The 23,269-nt window shown below is 39.8% G+C and overlaps 1 protein-coding gene across 1 annotated transcript; it reads left to right on the top strand.

Moving 5' to 3' along the window:
- Positions 1-853: 853 nt before the first annotated feature.
- LOC139124718 (thyrotropin-releasing hormone-degrading ectoenzyme-like) lies at positions 854-23,111 on the top strand. The gene is made up of 14 exons (XM_070690835.1): positions 854-1,853; positions 7,586-7,865; positions 8,842-8,965; positions 9,661-9,843; positions 12,283-12,395; positions 13,720-13,923; positions 15,878-15,943; positions 16,653-16,831; positions 17,694-17,773; positions 18,029-18,162; positions 18,766-18,821; positions 21,369-21,516; positions 22,238-22,422; positions 22,940-23,111. Exons 1-14 carry the CDS (start codon positions 988-990, stop codon positions 23,109-23,111), a joined length of 2,790 nt encoding a protein of 929 aa, XP_070546936.1. The 5' UTR covers positions 854-987.
- The last annotated feature ends 158 nt before the right edge of the window (positions 23,112-23,269 follow it).

Below are 23,269 nucleotides of genomic sequence, written 5' to 3' on the forward strand. Positions count from 1 at the left end.
ATCTAAGACGTTCTCTCTGCCCACGGTGGATAAAAGTAATACGCTTTGTGCGACATTATGGAATGGCGAAAGCCTAGCACATAATGTTTGCAGAGTCCATTATTGATCGGTGACGAGTACATTGTAGTCATTATAGAATTTGTGGACTCTTCAAGCCTTAAATAAACAGCTGTGTTCTCTCTGGGCCCGTCAGTCGTCTGACGTACTTGTCCTTTCTAGTTTCGAACTATCACTTTTGTCCTCATATTATATCCCCAGCGTGACTCTCTTTTTTAAACTATCAATCTCAAAACATCGCCTGGAAGAGGCACTTTTATATAGAAAAGAGCAGTTTAGTACGACACGTTGAAATATGTCAGACGCTTGGACTCGGAAAACGGTTTATATTGCACGCTCATCACAGCTACCTGTAAGCTGGTATTTGCACAGGAGTGATATCATCATGATAAAGGGCAAAGCAAAAATCTGGAGAAACTGAAACAGGTTGCGGCATGATTATACTAGGTCTGTGACATATGGCATAAACCCAACGGCAAATATACATAAGATGTGGTGTAGAGGGCGCACTCGTCAAACGGTTAACGTCTGGCGTGATTGAAATCGGAATTTGCTCGATATTTTACATTCCCCGTTCTGTTTTTACCACTCGAATGTGCGTACATGAAAGTTCGTTTTGTAAAGATGTGCCCTTGGCCTTGAGCATTGAAGTATGCGCTATTCTTCTACTCTGGAAGCGGTTCTTGGCATGATAAATGCTTGACCCTGACATCACCTCGGTAGCTTTGTTATTCAAATGTCGATCTATTTACCCACACTGTATGTACACGTTCCCTTTCAGTTTGCTACTAATTAGCATAACAATCGACGCCTTTCTCTTTGACATATACGCAATAGGATCTGATACGTCGTCGCTTCGAAAATAAGCGGGCCTTTTTTTCAGTTGCATAGTACTGTACTCCTACTGACGGCGTTATACTCTCAGCCATCATGTCGCGACAGCAGCGGTACCGTAGTCGGGAAACCACGTTCGACAACCCGGCCATGGTGAATTATTCGATGCAGGAAGAAGGCAGGTACGAGCCGTACGCTGTCAGAAACCACCCGCCGTCACGACCGCAATATCAGCAGCAACCACCCCAGACAAGGGCAAGCCCTCCGTCGGCCGGACAGAATCAACGGTCGTCTGGTTCGTCTCTGACGCCGATCCCCACAGTAGACGCCGTTGTCAGACCGCCGTCGCATCCGCCATCCGAGCGATCTGATTATCCGGTGGAACCCATCAAATTTGAAGCAAACAAAGGATTTTTTCTGTCCTATTGGAAGTGTTTCTGGGTTGTTCTTGGAGTGATACTGTTACTGGTGACAGTAGGACTACTGATAGGTTTCTTGAGACCCCGGGCAACCTCAGCAACGCCGCCAAATGTCACAACGGTCACGGTGTCACCTACGCTCGATCCATCGATACCTTGGCACCGCCTTCGCCTTCCCGGCAACATAGAAACCATTCGGTACGATCTCGACCTCCGCGTCGACAAAGATGAAGCCAAGTTCAGCGGGGCTGTGTCGATCACCTTCAACTGCGTAGAGGAGACCGACCTCATTCTGGTTCATGCCCTGCGACTGGACATCAACGACAATCAGGTGTCGTTGGAAAATCGTTTGACCAGCGACGCGGTGGCCGTCAAATCGCAGTTTGAGTTCGAAGAGCGAGAGTACTACGTTATTGAACTCGACGAAACGCTCATTGTAAACACCGAATACGTGCTTCGGTTTGGTGATTTTAGTGGACAGCTCAAGGAGGACTTACATGGACTGTATCTCAGCCCATATAAAACCAGCACTGGTGAAGAAAGGTAGGTTCAGAGAGAGAGAGAGAGAGAGAGAGAGAGAGAGAGAGAGAGAGAGAGAGAGAGAGAGAGAGGTATGTAGGTACACCCATCTATCCATTAAGACACATTTATCAGACACCCATCATTAGGCGTACTACTAGGCGGAGGGGAAAAGAGTATAGCAACCGAACACGACAGATATTCAAATTCATATATCATGCATGCCTTGTCTCAAATATCCACGAATTGCGTAACCAACTGATTGCAAGTATGAAAATTGACTGAATCGCATCATGAAAGAATAAAGGCCGTCCATCATTTGAAAGATATGAGTCAATAGGGGACGCCTTTCAATAGATATCATCAGTTAGCCCTAATTGAAATGGAGTGAATCAGGGAATTAGGCCTAATTCAATTGATGTGCAATTACGAAATGGCGTAGTCTTGCCTTCATCAATAATAACCACGGTATGTTGTCGAGGGAATGCCTCGCTCTAGACTTTCTCGTATTATATTTGGAGAGGATATAAAATTATGAAATATTGACTTGGTAAGCGGAGATTAGAAATGAAGCGTCGATATTATTAATCATAAATGGTCCTCTTCTTAGTGTTATCCTTCACTTGCACAGGTCATCTAGATCAGCTAAATTTTGCGAACCTAATGGAGGTATGTGAACACAATATGAGTGTCGATACGTAAAAATATAAGGTATCTTATCAAAACCTTTAAATGAAAATATTTCCACATAAATTCAGGTCGTATAACATTTTTATTGTAAAAGCTGTAAAATTCATCAATTAGGCATATTATTAATAGTGCGGACTTGGTCAGTCGCGCTTCCAGGCGTCAACGTTATGGCGTTTGTTTCATAATTATTTTGGTGAAGCTTCAGAATATTCGTATTTTGGCAATTTTAGTGTCAATGGCGTTTTTAGAAACCATGAAAAACATATTATACCGACTAAATAATATGAGTTGTGCACAATATATCTCTCTGTTTTCACTGAGACTTGCATTTTGCTAATTCAGTTGTTGACTCATCAACAAACATTTCTGACGGAACACAAGGAATAGCGGTACGATTGCTATTTTACCGTTAACTTGTTTACTTTCATTAAACGGAACAAAAAATAAAATTAACCAACCTCTCTTTGGATTATGTACTCCATTTTCTAAATATTCTACGTAACGTCTTAGTTTAAGTTATTTAAAGTCAACAACAAGTGTACAGACGCCGACTTTCTCCCCTGAGGGACTTAGTTTTTACGTTTTTCCCGCTGCATAAAATTCAAATAATTCCAAGTTCTTGTGTCGTCTGCTACGTTCTTCGCTTGCACACTTTTAAGGCAACATTTCTGTTTTTAATCCCGTTCTGCTGAGTTCAGCTTACATTATAAAAGGTATTGAAGGGTCAACGCTACCTTCTCTACCGACAGCACAAGATGTGTTTGGGCTTTCTGTTACGCTTGAGTTAGCTTCTGATTCATAAATGAACGCATATTGTGAATACTGTCTGGCACTCACTCGCACAACAAGCACCAGGGTCAACAGAGGTCAACAAAGTCTTTAACTACACAGCAGCTGGTTGAAACGGCCCTCGTTAAAGTTTATATCTAATGCAAAAAAAGAACTAAAATTGCACGTCTTAACAGATAAAATTGTGTGTGTGTGTCCTTAATATGCCTCTGGGAAAAAAGCACGCTGAATATAAAAAAGCTTTCTTGTGCGTTTCCATTTTCTAACACACAATTTTACATTGTATACATTACTGTTGACATTGCTGAAGTTTAGACCCGGTGTGTTTAAAATGTGCGATCTAAGATAATAAGCAGGGTACGTATTATATTTCTGTCTAATTTCCTAACGAGTATTTTGATGTTACTCTTTACGTGACGAGCAATTAGTGTATCAGTGGTTCACCGGTCGCTTATTCATCGTAATGTGACATGACACGAAGTCAGGTAGGTTGCTTTCTTCAATCAGGGCCTGGCTATAAATAGAAAAGTAAACGACAGTCAGCAAACATAAATTGGGTGTAAATTCAAACTTTCATTTAGGCTGACAATTTGGAAAAGCAAAACACGCGTTAGAAAATCGAAACGCACAATTTAATCGTTTTCGTTATTTTAGTATGCGACACCATGTACACACTAATAAAAGCGGACCAGTGGAAGCTGACTGACGTCATCACGGTTCCACATTCAGGATCACAACTTCAATCCTAATCGTGATCCTGCATATTGTCTCTGAATTCTCCTTCAAAACTGCTTCCTGCTCGATTAACTCTGCCCATTATTTTCAGATATTTCCCGCCAAATTTAGGTAAGCTTTTGTAAACAACATGCCTAGTGCGGTCAACAATTCTACGGTCACAGATTTTGGAATACTCCTTGCAAAACATAACGCTTCCAATGGGAATAAAAGAGGGACACGAGTTCATTCGGTCAATGTTCAACAAATTTGGACACATCAGAACTGTGCTTCAATGAGAAGTAGTTAAACAAAAGACGAGTTTTACCAAGATTCAGAAACCTCGCGGATAGCCGAAGATAAATTGGCCTTTTTTTCAGGGGGATTGCTTTCAGCCATCAGTTCATACTGCTTCGTACACATTCATCGAATTCTTCGAGTACCAGTAGAGTAATATAAAATCGCAAGGTCATGACCTAAATGTTTTTTTTGCAGCTGTGGTATTTGAGCACATTGTGTAGCACGTCTGACCAATTACTTGTAAATTCTATGCTTATTAAGGCTATATTGTTAAAAATCTGACACGCTGATTTGACCTCCTCAAGCTTGTAGGTGAATGGACGAAAACATCAACAAACTGCGGCCTGACAATGGTACTTTTGCGCAGAATACCACAGAAAAAAACCTATTGCGCACCCGTGTAATTTGAACCAACCAACCACCTGTTGGATTACTCGTGTTGAACAGCCATTTGACTACATGCAGCGAAACCAAACCCTGTCGGGCCTACGCATCGCTCATCATTAGCTTCAGTTTTACAGCGTACTAGCGTCATATGTTTACCATGCCTTCATTTAAGGTAGCATCAGCCTCGGTGAAAGATATTCTGCCGCTCAAAATTTTACAATGAATATTTCGTCCACACCTTTCTTTCCAATCATTTGAGGGGTCATAGCGTAAATAACTAAGTTTTCAGTGGGTTATTTTGTGAAAATCGAAACGTTTGAGCAAACGTTTTAAGTATTTCAAGCTCGAGACACGTACTGCCTTAACATAAACGCAGTCACTTTAATAGGCACTATAAAGCCAGGTATACCACTGGAACGAGTAGTCAACATCCCACAGTATTAATACAGTTGACCTACATCTGACTATAATGTCGACCTGATACAAAATTAATATTCTTGATGTTTCCAAGCATTCACACAGTATGCGCTGGCTTTAATTTCCCAATTCTTTATTACCTACTTTAATCAACGCCCGTATTGTACAACATCGTATCTTTGCTCGCTCTCTCTCTCTCTCTCTCTCTCTCTCTCTCTCTCTCTCTCTCTCTCTCTCTCTCTCTCTCTCTCTCTCTCTCTCTCTCTCTCTCTGCAGCGTGTGTAGATGTATTTTGCGTGTAATTAATAATGTAGGCAGGTACCTCTACATGCGGCAATATGGATGAGGCTGAAAATAAACGCCTGTGTGTACAATTAATCATAGGCAAGTGATGACAATTGCCACAGAAAGTTTGTTTGTATTGCCATCCCTGAAAAGGCACTATAAATACGCGTTTGAAATAGTCCTTTGTGGGTTTAGCAGTTTCACCGCTGTATACAATGCCGGGGATTCGAGTCGTGCAACAAAAAAGTTATTCAGGCGCCTATTTGCGCAGTTTCACTTCCAAAATATTGTTTGTCGATCCAGCACACGTACCATCAGATCACCGCCAAAATATACGGTCAATTCATAACGCGTTCGCTGGCCTCGCTACGCTCACAAATAATGGTGTATTTTATCAGCTACTGCCGACTTGATCATCGTTCGCATGTTTGTTTGTCGTTCGCTGAAAGAAACACAGACACAAAAATTCCATCGAATATGAAACGGGCTATTTATGCAAATGCAGACTTTGTTTTGTAATCCAGTGGGAACTGGTGAAGCATGATTAATCATCGGCGTACACGAACCTATTGGTTAAAGACATAAAAAATTATGTGTGTCCGATAGCCGACCCGAGAAAACCCCGCTGACTGCGATCTTAGACATTTTCTCGCGTTCAAAAAAAATTATTTTAATTTTAACCTGTTTTATGGGTCGCAGCCAACAAAGAAAAAGAAATAAAAAATCATCGGATCTACTTTAATTTCCGGAGGCATGTTACTTGAAACACGTTTTTTTCAGTTTGGCCTAAGGGACCGTGGATAATTAAAACACGCGCACGGTAAACGAAACTTCTGTGTTTAGGGGGAGGGGGTTTTGCTGTAGTTGGATTACCGTGCGCAAAAATCGCACTACAAGTTTTGCTATCGCAATATCGTTTTTCTGTATCGCAAAATATCGCGCTACATTGTTGGCGTGTACCAGGCCAGTGTGGCACCGGCGCTACACCAGCATTGACATATACATGTGAATAAGTGCACGTGTAAAACAACGTAACAGTCATTTTGGATACACTGTTTCATTTCATTCTATTTGTCGCGTCATTGTTGAGTTGGCACTGAACATAGATTGATTTTATAGGGGGTATGTTGGGTGGGGGGGGGGGGTGGTGTCGGTAGCGTATGCGTAATCACCGATTATTGGATTCAGATACAGAATGAGGCTTGGTTGGATTTTCGCACTTCCAAACTTTCGTTTAGGGGAGGAGGGAGGGGTTGAGGACAATCGCACTTAGTTTCGTTTGCCGTGCGTATGTTTTAATTATCTACGGTCCCTAAGTAAGTTTTTGTGCGATATACGATAGCGAGTATACATACGCGAGTACTAAATATACTCTATAGCGTGTAGCAGGGGTTGCGGTCAGAAAAATTGCACAAGCCCGGTTATTGCACCCATACGTTTCGAGTTCGACTTTCGATCAAGAATTTACTGGATGTTATCAGCATGGCGGCAGATTGCTTTGCGCGTTCAGACAACTTGGTAGTCACAAATAAGTTCAAATGCCGTAGGTTAATAGTTCTTAGAATGCTTCTGTGAAGAACCCTTAGCACTGCGCACGTAGTTAGGGGAATACGAGTTGAGGTACCAGTCTGGATCGTAGTGCTGTCAGTTAGTAAAGTCAACACACCAAGATGTTGATTGTAGCACAACTTTAAATTTTTATTACGATATGGTAACGTGGCACTCCACGTCTAAGAGTGTATCCCAAGTGTACATTCTCCGCAAAGTTATATACGTTTCTAAACTTACATAACTACAAAATTATCATATCACCATGCAATGGTCATCGCGTGGAAATTTCCCGCATGTCTTTGTTTCTTAAGATTAAACAAGATTACACCATGGAATATCCCGTTCTCGATTGTTCTCATTCAAATTGTTACCAATAATAAATTAATAGTATAACGCTGTCTCCTATCTTTTTTTCGTACGATATTGAGCCAACCTTCACACACCTTGGCCACTTGAGGGACGCTTGGAGATAAAATCTCTACAAGGGAGGGCGTTACATTAGTATGCTCAAGATGTAGAGAAATTTGGACTAGTCGCCATCGTTTGCAAAACTCGTTCGTCGCAGTTTTTGAGAATGTTAACGTGTTTGTCTCTATTTAGCATGTGGTTTACTTTATCAACAGAACCATGGTTGTCTCGCTGTTTGAGCCTACGTTTGCAAGGAAGGCGTTCCCGTGTTTTGACGAGCCCACCTTTAAAGCAGTTTACAAAGTCAGCGTCACGCATCCACGTTACAATCTCGACAAGGTGTTATTCAACACGGACTTAGAGAGATCTGAAGACGCGGAGACGGGATGGGTACGGGAGATATTCGAAGAGACGCAAAAAATGTCTACCTATCTTCTTGGTTTTGTGATAGGTGATTTGACTAGCATGGAAAGGGAGACGCAGCGGGGCAGAAAGGTTAGTTCCTGTCACTTGGTGAATATTAAATAATACAAGCAGTGAGGTGTGAACGAATGGGTGATTCGTTACATGTTTAGATGGCCACACGGTTGATCGGCTGTACCGGTGACTTGTTCTGACGGGTGGGCGGTCAGTTCGATCGGTGACCGACTGGATGACTGGCCGTATTATGAGTCGCTCCTTGAATAGATTTGTGACAGAACGGTTCGATGGCTGGATGACAGGGACGGACTGGAGGGACAGATAGGTGACCGGTTAATGGATGGATGAATGGATGGACGGCTGTACTGGTGGCGGGCGTGATTGGTTGCTGGCTGGATGCTATACGTAATGTTGGCTAGTTGTTTGGGTGGATTGTGGGTCATGAGATTGCAACGAGCAACGAGAATTACTGATTGTGTAGATGGGTGACTTGATATAGATACACAAGTGGGTGCAAGTGATTGACAAATTTAAAGATATATTAACAGAATACACACCTAACCTCTACCTACCTACCTACCTACCGACAGACAGACATAGACAGACAGACAGTCAGGCAGACAGAAAGACAGACTCAGATAAACATGGCCTTATATATATATATATATATATATATATATATATATATATTTATATATATATATATACACATTGTATATATATATAGAGAGAGACAGACACAGACAGACAGACAGACAGACAGATAGATAGATAGATAGATAGATATAGATAGATAGATAGACAGATAGATAGACAGATAGATAGATAGATAGATAGATAGATAGATAGATAGATAGATAGATAGATAGATAGATAGATAGATAGATAGATAGATAGATAGATTCAACGGTTCTTACTTTCCTACTGACAAAGGAGATGCAATGAAACACAAATATAACATTCTCTCCAGGGAGATTGCATGGTGTAGAATCGAAGTCAAGGGTCATGAGGCATTCACGTATTCCTGTCTTACTTTCATTTTCAATCACAGATTCGAGTATGGTCACGTCCAGATGTTATCCAGCAAATGACCTTTGCACTTAATTATGCAGAGCAATGCTACATCTATTTCGACAGTTACTTTTCCGGCATAGAGGACCCAACTCCGAAAACAGGTGTGCGATTTACTTAACATGTCTTCCGTTGATTCTTTCCTTCCTGAAAACAATACTTTCTTTTGTTTTGTACACATGGCCGCCCTATGCAACCGTTAGATGTTATATTCTGTTTAAATATCGAGTATGGTGCTTTTAGTTTGTCTCACGATGGGACATGCTGTTCTCTTGTCCCTGTGAACCCTGACCCTGTCATGACCTGTCATGCAGCGATTGTCAATTGATTGCTTTCTGGACTTGCCATACATGTCTATCAGCCGATCTGTCAGTTTTCCCGCCTTTCGAGTCGTCTGGGTGTAAACCAGGCATTTACCAAAATGTGGTAACTAACGACGATAGCTGGGAACAGGCTTGTGGAAGACACTCACTTATCGAAAGACATTTTCATGTAACATTAAGCGTTTGGATGCAAAGACAAATTTTGGACAATTTTGCGAACGAAATCGACGTAAAATAGCCATTCGACTCTGACACACATGCTGAAATATATGCTGGCTCTTGTCACGGGGCAATTTCTAGCACTTCTGGAATTGCAAGTACCTGCGCATGCGTCGAAACCACCAATGGACATAAAGACGTTCCCCAACACGGTGAATAATACATGTGTACCATATTTTGCAAGTCCTGGACTAGTGTATATCTGATAGCCACTCGTACGATCTTGACGCATTTTAGTTTTCTCTTTAATATTCCAGATATTGTCGCAGTGCCAACGTTTCTGGCGGCTGGTATGGAACACTGGGGGTTGATCACGTGTTTTGAACGTTACATTCTGTACGAGGAGTCGACGTCGCCCATACGAAAACGGAACTTGGTGTCAGAACTTGTCGCCCATGAAATCGCCCATTCGGTAAAACAAACATTAGTTTTTATTCGATTTATAACCCCCTGAAGTAATTCAGGGACTCTTTCCTCTCGTTGTAATCGAAAGGTAACACCTAATAAGGTTAGACGACTCGATACGATTAAGAGGAAATTGTAATAGCTTTAATACCAGTGAATTTTGTGAAGTGATAGCCTCAGATCATGACTGATAATATATCCGATTATCCAGTATTGTAACCCAAAAGTTTTTCTACATCTACAAATTCATTGTTATCGCCAAAACCATAAGTGATGGCAATAATGTACCCCTTCAAGGCCCATAATGGACTCAAGCAAACTTCGCATCAAACAGTGCTTGCTTACTTTCTTTTTTATCGATGGTAGTCACAGTGTTGTCAAAGCTTGCTTTCGTCCGTTATGTTCCCGTAATTTGAGAAAAGATAGCTTGTATCTATTTTTATTTCACGTATTTCATTATTTCGGTGAGCAAAACTTCAGTCTGTGGCTGGAGGCAAGCGGTTTAGAAAGAAAAATGAGTTCACCGTAATTCATTAAGCTATCTTCTGTAATGTGTTACTTCTTACCATACTGTTAAAATATATAGCCAACATAAATATTCCAGAACGTTTCGTTTAAGGTAGAACGCACCTCGGGGACAGACATTCGGACTCTCAAACTTTTACAATTCTCTTCTGATATACATCATGTTGGGGTTCATTTTAAAGCTCTTGGTGAGAGAAAATTTTTCACCGGCTTAGTTTTTCGAAATTTGAAAATTTTTATTTTTCTCCATAGAGTTAACACAGTGATGGCGGCCATTTTGAATTTCTCATATCGGTAAATCTTGGGTAATTTGTTTCTCTAGTACCAAAATTTGCACGGTGACCCCCTATTTTTATTCTTGATTTTGAAAGAGAATGTTTGAAAGATTCCTTGAGGAAAGTTAGAGCAAAAGTTTAAGTCTTTCACTTTCGAGGTGCATACTACCTTAAGGTATAATGCGCTTCGCAGACAGATAGTCGGACTCTCAAATTTTTCCAATTCTTTTCTGATCTACCACTTGTTGGGACTCATCTCAAAGCTCTTTGAGAATGAAAAACTTTCACCGTCTTAGTTTTTCGAAAATCAAAAATTAAATTTTACGCTCATAGAGTTAACACGGGAATGGCGGCCATTTTGAATTTCAACTACCAGAAAATCTTGGGAAATTTGTTTCGATAGTTCCAAACTTTGCGCGGTTACCAACGATTTTATTGTTTGCTTTGGTAAGAGAATGGTTGACAGTTTCATTCAGGAAAGTTTGAAGTTTTAGTCTTTCACTTTCGAGGCACATACTACCTTAAGGTAGTTCGCTCCTCGAAAGTGAAAGACTTTAACTTTTGCTCAACATTTTCTCAAGCGAACTTTTAACAAGAATGCAAATCGGGAGGTCACATTGCAAATTTTGGTACCAGAGAAACAAATTAGGGACCGTCTCAGAATGTCGCATAAGTTCAAAAAGCGAAATTCATTCGTTTACGGGGGGGGGGGGGGGTGGGGGGGTTTGACCCCATTCTATAAGTGAAATTCACTTTCGCACATTTATTTTGTGATGACAAGTTCTTTGTGTGTAAAAATTTAAAAAATGCACACTCGTGCCAACAAATTTTACAGAAACTGTTTTAGCTCGCTCCTGTACCAAATACAATTTACCAACAGTAATATTGTATCCTAAACATTTCATTCATCAAATTATAAAGATAAAAAGTATTATTTTTAAATGTGCTATAAGCGTCTTCCCGCTCTAACCACACCTGGTCATTTCACTCTCACTGTGTTGACGAAGCAGCACTGAATACTACAGTCTTCACGAAATGCATAATTCTCAGTACATTGTTCTCTTAGGCAGACATCAACATTTCGCACTTTTGAACTTTCGTTTAGGGGGAGGGGAGGGGGGTTTTGATCTAAGCGAAGGAATTGCGTTTTTTGAACTTATGCGACAATCTGAGACCGTCCCTTACCCAATATTTAATGATGTTTGAAATTTAAAAATGGCCGCCATCCGTGTGTTATCTGTAGGCCCCTATGGGGAAAATTAAAATACCGATTTCACAAAAATAAGCCAGTAAAATTTTACTTACTCTAAGAGATTAGAAAATGAGCCACCATCCACAAGTAGTAGGCCAGAAGAATCGTAAAAGTTTGGGAGAGTCCGAATATCTCTACCCGAGACGTATTCTACCTTAAAACGTAGTCGTCAGAACTGCGCTCAAAGGTCGTATGGGACCCATGCGACCATTGGCAACACTGTTTTCAAGGTACGATGGTGATTGATGACAGTTAAAACATGACTGTCATAATCTACATCGTATAATTTAAATGTTAAAGCTATGATGATGAGGTGCATCTAGATATCGTGTACGAAATACATCGTTTGTAAACAAGAACTCGCACATGCAGGCGCAATTTCGACGACTATATCCCTTTAAAACAATATAATCTCTCCTCAGTGGTTTGGGAACTTGGTAAGTCTGACATCGTGGCCGATCTGTGGCTAAAAGAAGGATTCGCGACATTCTTTTCAATTGAAGCGATGCAGAGTATAGACCCGTCATCGGATGCGGTGAGTATGAATTTATAATAAGTAACTGCAGTGAAATCTAGCGAACTTGACAGAGATGGAAAGACTATTGGTATCAGCGAATTGGAGAAATGATGCTGTACAAGAAAGAATAATCAAAAGTTTATACTCACGGTACCCGAATTTTCCACTCGTGACCCATCGGCTATTTTCACTTTATTCACAATCAAATCATGCAATACTTGACAATATGTTCAAAAAGTAATTCCAATGATGTAAACCAATTCAAAAAATTGCAGAAAAAACCGAAAACCATTTTCTTCATCAAAAGTTGACTCATCGGAAACATAAGTGTCATGATAAGTATACTATCGGAAACGCAGCTTTATTCTATTTACTTTATTATGTATGTTTTAATTTCCAATTAATTAATGAATTAATTGTTTGATTGATTAATTCTCTCTCGTTCGTTGATTAACGTATTCGGCTAATCCTTCATTAATCCATATCTTCATTCATTATTTTATTCAATGACTATTGGTTGGTTCGTTTCTGAGTTCATTGTAGTTGCTCTTTTATTTGTTTTTTGTTTCTGTTTTATTTACCCGATGTTTATGTTATGTTTACAAATAACTTAGAACATCAAGGGTCTATAACGCAAGCGTCCTTTCCTTCCTTGTCGGCTTCGATTGAAATTGGCGGGGTTTTTTTGAGGTCAATAACTTCACTCACAAATTCATTAATTATAATTAATGCAAACACCGGACTTTGTCAATCGACCGCACATATCTATATAATGATCATAGAAATAAATCCGCTGTTACGAAGTAATTATGTCCACAGTCTAATTTTACAAGATAAGTAGGTCACCTTCGATCAAAATTTGTCCTCCTGAGCGCCTGTATTAAGGAATGTGGTAACTTTTTCGCCCAACAAAGGTCAAATTGTAATCATGTGGCTCAATACATGCGCGCATCGGACCCGTATTTTGATGATGTGTGCGGTTTAAAGATGTTATACATCAATAGCAAGAGAGTTTTTTAGATAATAGTGTGATGATAATGCCGGTAATTGTAAGAATGGTGATAATGGTGAGAATGTCAGTGGCAATCACGACGACGCCGGCGACAACGAATACGGTGATGGTAATCTTGGCGACGGCCATCGTGTTGACGACGATCACAGATGGTAATGATAAAGGCGGTGCGACAACAACAACGACAATGATGATGACCATGATTATTGTGATGATCGGTGTTGTTGTTTTTGTTGTTGTTGTTGTTGATGATGATGATGATGATGATGATGATGATGATGATTAATATGACAACAACGATTATGATGATGGCTTGTTATATTTGTTCAGTTTGAGGTGTCAGTGGTGGAAGTTGTGCAAAGAGCCCTGGGCATCGATTCGTACCCCCTCTCCCACCCCATGACTGACCCGGATGTAGATGACGTCAGCATCATTTTATCAAACTACGACGAAATAACCTATTATAAAGGGATTTCTGTGGTCCGAATGCTACAAACGATGTTGGGCGATGATTCTTTTAGAGATGGCTTGATGGTAAGGCCAATTATTGGGAGGATTTTAAAAATTTGCATCAACTCTGTGTATCCGACGTCACACCACATATCTTTCATCTCTATTGTTGGTATATTGGTGCCATAGTTTTTACGTCTTGACGTGATATACAAATTTAAAGAGCATCTTAGAGAGTTTTACTGCCGATTTTCTCATTGTTGTCGGGATAGTTAAGGTAGAACGCACCTCGGGGACAGACATTCGGACTCTCAAACTTTTACAATTCTCTTCTGATATACCACATGTGGGGGTTCATTTTAAAGCTCTTGGTGAAAGAAAACTTTTTACCGGCTTAGTTTTTCGAAATTCGATTTTTTTTATTTTTTTCCATAGAGTTAACACAGGGATAGCGGCCATTTTGAATTTCTAATATCGGTAAATCTTGGGTAATTTGTTTCTCTAGTACCAAAATTTGCACGGTGACCCCCTATTTTTATACTTGATTTTGAAAGAGAATGATTTGAAGATTCCTTGAGGAAAGTTAGAGCAAAAGTTTAAGTCTTTCACTTTCGAGGTGCATACTGTAACCTCCACAAATGTAATAATCTCCACAAATGTAATATCAACCACAATTGTAATAAAATCAACCACAAATGTAATAAAATAGTCAACCATTCATGTAACAACCCGCAACCACAAATGTAATAAACAAATTAACCATAAATGTAATAAACTTGAACTTGCATATGTGATCATTTGTTTATCAATGCCCTGAGTAAATAATAACTTTAATAAGACTAGTGTAATGTTATTGCATACTTTCCTGAAACTAGGTTTCCTTTCCGAAACACAGAATAGAATACCTTGAGAACGCTATCAGAAAACGGCGAGGTACTGATCAAACCGTTAGATAATGGAAGTGGAATAGCAGTTCTAGTAGACACTGATAATTACATAATAAGGAAGCGTCAAAATAACTCGTCAACCAGTGATACTACACAAAGTTTATGACAGATGACTCAGAACAAATAACAGAGAAATATAAAACCTTATAACAGCAAAACTTACGACACAAAACATGTTGACGAGAACATATATTTCAATCTAGTAAAAAACAATACGAACACTACCTTGAACACAGTAGAACAAAATTAGACATCCTGGCATCCCTAGTGAAGGAACAAACTTCAAGTGGGACAACATAGGAATACAGACAATCTATCGATTATTCCACACAATTTATCCACTGAAGACGAATTTGAGGCCATTGATTAAGAAAGTAAGGCAATTTTCGAAAAACGGCGTTAAAGGATCGTAGTGTTATACTGTCTTCCCCACTCTGGAGTAGAGACTGCACTGACACTCAGATTACAGCTGTGTCTAGCCATGGCCAGTCAGTTCTGTACACAAAACAGGGAAACGTAAAATACACTTTCAAATATGCAAAACACACTAAACGCAAACAATTAAGAAATGAATAATGTGTGGAGTTGCTTTCCTTATTACATAGATCAATATTTAAGGGCTAATTCCTCAATTGCAACGACAAAATCGATTTATTACATTTATGATTTACAAGTATTACATCTATGGGTGATTTTTTATTACATTTATGGTTACCATTTATTACATTTGTGGTTGGTGTTTTTATTACATTTATGGTTGATTTTTGTTGCATTTATGGGCGATATTACATTTATGGGTGCATTTTATTACAATTGTGGTTGATGTTACGTTTGTGGACATTATTACATTTGTGGAGGTTACACATACTACCTTAATTGCAATATACCTGCGCAAGTTTAGGCAAGTAAATTTTAACACAATAATCTGACTCATATTAAATACAACTGACAACCGTACCTTTCACATATGAAGGAACCGCTACCGTTAGAAGCAAATCGGTCCAAGTCTATACTAAGGAAGGCTTGTATTTTACTTTTACAATTGAAATATCAAATTAAATAACATAAGATTGTATGTTTCGCTATCGCAGTCATACCTCAGGAAATACGAATACGGCAATGCCAACGCAGACGATCTGTGGGCAGAGCTTACCGAGGTGAGTCAACACTTTATATCGATCGTGTGTGTATTGCGTATATGTAGTTTTGGCGCACTTCGGTTCGGCGGTCTGCAATTTGCCGGTGTTGTTTATAGCGAGGATGAACAATTACAACTACGTTACCAAAGAACGCGCATGCGCTCTGCATGATGTGTTAAATTGCAACAGTCTGGGGACGAATGTGGACCACCGCTGCGCAATTTGTAACTATGGTTTCGGCGGACAATTACAGCTATAATTTTTGGTTTTACGCAGCTCTTGTGATTTCAATAGGTCAAAGGTCATTGAACTCCACAGTGAAAGGCGTACACTGTGTGCCGAACACTGTAATGTTACTCACCAACAGTTCTCTTTACACGCACAAATTGGCTCGGTAGCTTCCTCTTTGAACAGAAGCAAAGAGCACACAGTATACAGCATGTAATGACGGAGTACATCTCTAGATCTGTATATGGTTTTGAAGGTATACTGTCACCTGTTCCAATTTCGCCACAGTTACCATGGAAAGAGAAAATAACAGATTTTAAGCGAGTGGCCGCTTTTTAAAAACAGCGCCCTCACATGGGCATTTTGAATACCGAGGAATGCCCCTTTGACCATATATGGGCATAGTTAGATTACAGGTGACTGCATACTTTTGATCAGCTTGATTTTATTCGTACGTACCGATGACGTAACACAAATGCCGATCGTGATTGGCTTTCAGATCTCTGGCAGCAACCCCGACATCAAGGAGGTGATGGATACGTGGATACTACAGCAGGGCTACCCCGTAGTTACTGTTACCCGGGAAACGCCCACTTCACGACAACTTTCAGTGGAACAATCTCTGTTTCTGATAAAACCTGAGGGCACGACGTTTGATCTGACGACAGGAGAATTTGGGTGGGTGTATTAAAATTGGTAACAATTCACCGACAAGGCAGGTGACGTATGACAATAACGGACGGGATGTTGATGAGAGTGTCCGAGAGTTTTCGACCAACGCAAATTTACATATATCCAAAGTAAAAGGGGCGTATCAGTCATTTTACTATTCAATTTCAGTGATACTGTACAATTTTTGCACCTGTAGCGGGCAGCAAGTGAAAATTACGTAATTTACGTATTTAATATTACGTATTTACGTAAATTCTCGAGGGTATTCGAACTCACAACGTACAGCACCCAGTGTCCTAGCGAAGATGTCAGTATCAAAACCGCTCAGCTAAATCCTCACCCACCAAAAGAGTGGTTCTATAGCCGAGCTGTAGTACTAGTAGTTTCAAATTTTCTGACCTCGACCCACCCACACGCTGTGGAGTTCATAACACGCCTGCACACACACACACTCGCTATCATGCATCGCCCACACATTTTATCAAGGCAATTGAAAGTCAATGCATGGCTGTATATAAAAAATGACAAAATTCCTTTAAAAGTTACAGGTGACAGAATGGCTTCAACGGTGACAGGCAACAAGAAGGATGTTAGACACTGTACGGCTTGTTGTATAAGCAAAAGAATGCATTTAACACCATCATAATAAGAATGCGAGTTAAAACGAAGACATCAGGGACTCCAATGAAAGTTCAAAGGTTATTGCATATCAGATCCAATTACTACAACAGCCACACACGCGGAAACCTTTGAACGAATCGATTACGACAAAAGCTGTGTAATATATTAAAGCAATATAACAATGTAGACTTTTGCAATATTCAGCATAATTTCGCCTCACATTTGCCATTCTCTGTTCAATATTTAGCTATGAATGGTATGTGCATTTCATGTACAATTCCCGTGATGCAATTCCTGTCACAGATGAATGGATGAACAAAGGAAACAGTGAGTATACTTCGCCTTCTCGTTGAACTACATTTTAAAATATTGCTATACCTTTTATTTCACACTTATATGCTTACCTTTATATACAATATACTCCGGTGGCCTCTAATTTATCGTCATGGGACAGTCCTAGATGTCCCGTCATGCACTGCGGCCCCATGATGCCAATAGAACCATGAACCACCTCTCGACAGATTGAAAAATCTTTCAGTACACAATATTTAGTATTGTTTTTTTTTCCATATCTATTTTCAGTTGAGCTGACAATACCAACATTGTCAAGCGAGCAGTGGGTTCAAGGAAACGTTGAACTGTCAAGCTTTCTTAGGGTGAACTATGATCTGAACAACTGGGAATTGATAATCGCACAGCTGACGACAGATCACTTGGTAAGAGTTCATATAGATGTTATTCTGAGTACCGTCTTAACCCAATAGTGGTCTTGCCATTGGACACAATGACGTCAGCAAAAGACTTTGGAAAGGCGGGAAAAGCATTTAAAATGTAGCCAGACATTAGAATAAAACTTTCGCTGAAAGATCCCTTCTTCGTTAAGAATGAAGCTTATCATAAATTACATGATGTAGGACGGATGGCAACGTATCTACACATTAACTGTCAAGCGCATAGGAATTTTTTCTCTGAACCATTAAAGGTATACTGTCACCTGTTCCAATTTTGCCACAGTTACCATGGAAAGAGAAAATCTAACCAATCAGATTTTAAGCGGGTGGCTGCTTAAAAACAGCGCCCTCACACGGGAATTTAGAATACCAAGGAAGGCCCCTTTGACCATATATGAGCATATTTAGATTACAAGTAGCTGTTTTAAATGTCAGTACCCAAACATTGTCTAATAGACGAACGAAAACCTCCTATGGTCAGCTCTTTGACACTCTCTAAGGGATTCCAGACTAGTTCACCGTTTATACCTCTGTCGGGTCTACACAAGATCATTAACGAGTACGCCCTCACTGTGTTTTGCCTTAAAGGTATACAGCGAAGCTAGCAGGGCAGCCATAGTTGACGATGCTTTCCATCTTCAAAGGTGAGATATTCAGAGCTTTGACGACAGACAATCAATGTAGTAAACAGTCTTATGGGTTGCTAAAAAGACAAAAACGCTTATCAAACAGGATGGCACTACTGTTAAGGATGACCAATAGGCATTTGTACAGAAGAATTTGTACACCGTGGTTCTGTGAGTTTAAAAGGTGCAATTATAATATCAATATAAATATGTAATTATATCACATCAAAATATCGATGGCAAAAATAAAGCGATCTGATCTGAAGACATGTGAAAATAACTGTGCTATACAGCACAGTTGACAGACGCGCTGTTATTCACAGAAAAAAATCATTGTAACGTTCCACCCCAGAATTTCAAAATGTTGTAATAAAATTGCAATGAACCTCCCCAGCAACGTCATTACGTGCAAATCATCTCAGAACACATTTAAAAGACATGTCGAAGTTTGTGAAGTTGCTATTAGCACGGATACTCTACACCGTGTAACAATTCCGCAACGTCTTCTAGTGTCCATAAACCCAAGGGGTGATTTGCTACATATTTCCAAAGTTATAATGACCCCAAAGTGACTGGTTAACTTAATCTATGCCATGGTAGTATGCGCCTCGAAAAAAGAAATATTTAAATTAACTTTGCTCAACCTTTCCCCTGGTAATATTTTCATCTGTTCTCTTTCAAAATTAAGAATAAAAATAAGACGTCACGGGGCAAATTTTGGTACCATGCAGGGCTTTCATTAAGTCGTGAAGTAGGGGGCCAGAATGATAAAGTACACGGCTTGCAGCTGCCATGACCACAAAGCGGTTGTCGTTGGGGGAGGGTCCGAGAGGGGGTGTTCCCCTCCCGGCCGAAGGCCGGAAACCCTATGAGCTAAAATTCACTTTTTACAGCTCACAGTCACTTGAATTTCTACTATTTTCAGGATCAGAATTGTCTGCAGTGTTCCAGGACAATTTGTGTTCATATCACAAAAGCCATTTTCCTAGGAGATTAGGCGTAAATGTGATAATTCATAATTAAAAATGATAAAATGTGGTAATGTTGACGATGTTTTCAACAAAGAAAACTAGTCTTAGAATCTAAGAACCTCCATGCTTTTAGGAGGTAGACTAATGATACACTATTATTAATGATATAAATGTGATATTGTAGATGATAGTGTTACATCTAGTCAGGGGATTGGGGATTCCCCTTCTCTAATGTTGGCACCCAAATTAATTTGTCAAGGGGGGACCACCCCCCATGAAATGAAATGGTGCCAGTCACAACGTAGAGGTGAAATCCCCCCAGAAATTTTCAGGTAAAGGGTAAAAATCCCCTTTGTTGATGCCATCCTGGATGAAACACTGATATTTTAAGCACAGTAAACGAGAAACGTTTCATGAATGTACTATGTTATGCTTAAAATTAAGAACCCTGATGTTATGTATGGAATCGGTAGATGAAGAACTTTTATACCACTAAGGAGGTAAAAAGGATAATTTATTTATCAAGAATGATAAAAAATGACAGTGATTACCATATTTCGCAAATAGAAACAAAGACCCTCAAGGTTATTTGACTATGTGGCTGTGCAAAGAACCTTGATATAGGATATGAAAATTTGTACGTTCAGAAGCTCACATTTGGACTAACCTGACCATCGTTTTTGAAGTGAATTTAGAGGTCTTTCGTATTTTAAACCACTCTGGGCGAATTCTTATTGGCGTGGATAGACCGAAAAGCAGTACATACCATACCTCCAGCTGGTTACATGCGTTCACATACTAAAATTCGAACTGTTATCGGGAAGTTTTTTCGTGAGAAAAAATCAGGCCATTGCCTTCAAAAACAGTTTAAATCCACGTAATTATCCTTCTCTTGTTTCTCGGTGCACTTCAAAACCTAAGATCGTACAGCGAAACTTGACCTTGCGATCGCTTCTGTCTTCATTTGTTCATCGACCATTTTGAATTGAGCTTATGACGGCCTACAGGTGTAGTACGCACATTTTCATTGGCGAAGATAAAGGTCACCACATACAAATCAGCAATTCAGGTAACCAATGGAATCGTCCGTCGCAATTCCGATTTTTATTGAGGCAGTATATGCAAGACCGTGCTTTAACGTAGTACACTGCGATCGTAGCAGTCGCTCGTCTTCTAAACTTGTTTCACATAAAAGCCGTTAAATAGTTTGATTACACAATTTGTGATACTTGTCCGTATCATTTCAGAAGGTAATTATATTTTAGCGATGAAAGAGCCAAATTTGAAAAAAGAGTAGCCGGCGAAATCGTGAGAGTAACCGGTCAATTTCACCGGCTGCCGGCTTTTAATGAAACGCCTGCCATGTAAATAAATCATCTGAAATTTACCAGTGTTTTAAATTCAAGATGACCGCGATCCCTGTGTTAATTCTACCGGAAAAATAAGTTTCGATTTTCACAGAGGTAAGGCGGTAAAAACTTGAGTTTATACATGAGATGCAAAATTAACCCCACAAACGGTAGACAGAGAGACGTTGTAAACCTTTTAGAGTCATTCAGTTATGTTTTGATTTGATTGTTTTGCTGTGTTACAGGGCTGGACTATTGGACACACAGATTGCTCTACGTGTCACCTCGTATCTAACGGAAGAAGACAGCTATCTGCCGTGGGAGGCTGCATATCGTGGTTTTCAATATCTTTCTGCTCGACTATATCTGACAGGCTCCTATGGGAAATTTCAGGCATGTTGGAGCTTGCATGTTTGCTTTGATATTCTGTGTTAATCGTCAAACACGACGTTCAATAAAAACTAAGCAAATAATCAGTACTAGAAATTATCAGATATGGTTAATGAGCATTTATACTATATATGGTAATTTTTCATCAAAATGAGGCTCTGACCTGTGCTATGATCTGGATCTAGGCTGTTGCTAGGCGACAAACCTTGAATAATATGGCGGCCTGTATGAAATAGCCGCCCTACTAAATCTGTTTTTCTGTTGATTTCTATCACATAATTAATTAGGACATTTGTTTATATCTACAAGTCAGATTATTTGTGCTCTAAACTTAACAGAAGCGGATGTTTTTATGCATATTTAGTGTTTAGATTTAGTTTAGAACTGAAAGTGTATAGACCACCCAATAAATAGTTATTTTGTGAGTCTGTCTGCCAACTGTTTGTCACTGATCTGCCATTTTTTTCGTTCCCTTTTGCAATCTATTCCTCCGTCAATATTTCCGTCTGGTACATCTTTCATGAAGAGCAAACCGAGCGAGAACAGCAACTGAATAATACGAACGTATTCGGCGATCAGAGATCTCCAAAATCGAAGATGTTTGATATGACCTGTACTCATATTTGTTACAATATAAAGGTCCGATTAAGCTTATCTTTTTACTATCTCAAATAATAAGCCGTTTATACAGGAACTGACGATGAGTGTTGTTGTTTTTTTTCAGAGATATGTCATCAGCCTCCTCAGTGATAAGTTTTCAGAATTGGGCTTCACTTTCACGAACAGCGACAGTGTGAAGACACGGTACCTAAGGGAAAAGTTGGTGAAAATGGCGTGTGAGCACGGCTATGCGTCGTGTACAGAGGGAGCGATGCAATATTTCACAAGTTGGCTGAACAGCAATATCCAGTAAGTCTCTCTCTTCTCTCTCTCTCTCTCTCTCTCTCTCTCTCTCTCTCTCTCTCTCTAACAAAACTATCAGTGGCATGCATATGCGAATTTTGTTCAATCCGAAAATGGTCATCGCAAACGCGGTCATTCGCTTAAATTTCTCAATGTTTATCTAATGAGACTTCTTCTTTTGGAGTCCCCTTTTTATGACCAATTGGCAAATAAATGCTCGTAATTAAAAGTAAGTGAAATGAGGATGTTTTTAAAGGTATTCGGTCACCTGTTTTTTATTAGCCAATCACAGATTTTGCGCGGTTGCCGCTTTTTAAAAAGGTCGCCCCCACATGACCAGCCATAGCATACTTAGCAGCGTCGTCTGCATAAACTTTGACGTATCAAATATGGAGGACTGACAGCTACAGGTGTTACGCGTTAGTACGCTAAGCCCGCCCCTTAACCATATATGGAATATGCAAAGTTACGGTGACTGTGTACCTTTTAGCTGACGTTGTTATCTCTGCTCATTAATACACAGAATACCTGTGGACGTACGAACTACCGTATATTCGGTGGGCGTGGCCAACTCAGATGCCAGCCAATGGCAGGTATTGTGGGATCTGTCCAACACTGTCACTTCCACTGACGACAAGCTCTCGTTAAGGGAAGGTCTGACCAAATCGACTGAACCCTGGGTCCTGAACAGGTAAGATGGAATCTTGCGCTGTGACAAATTTAAACGCTAACAACTGTTTATATGCATGAAAACACTTATAGGAGAATTACATTACTCGAGACCTAGTTACATTGGGGAATGTGTATGAAATATTATTGCTAGATTCACATAATATTCCCGTGGTAATATTTC

Source organism: Ptychodera flava, assembly GCF_041260155.1.
Source record: "Ptychodera flava strain L36383 chromosome 23 unlocalized genomic scaffold, AS_Pfla_20210202 Scaffold_24__1_contigs__length_23054250_pilon, whole genome shotgun sequence".
In the NCBI taxonomy this organism is placed as follows: domain Eukaryota; kingdom Metazoa; phylum Hemichordata; class Enteropneusta; family Ptychoderidae; genus Ptychodera; species Ptychodera flava.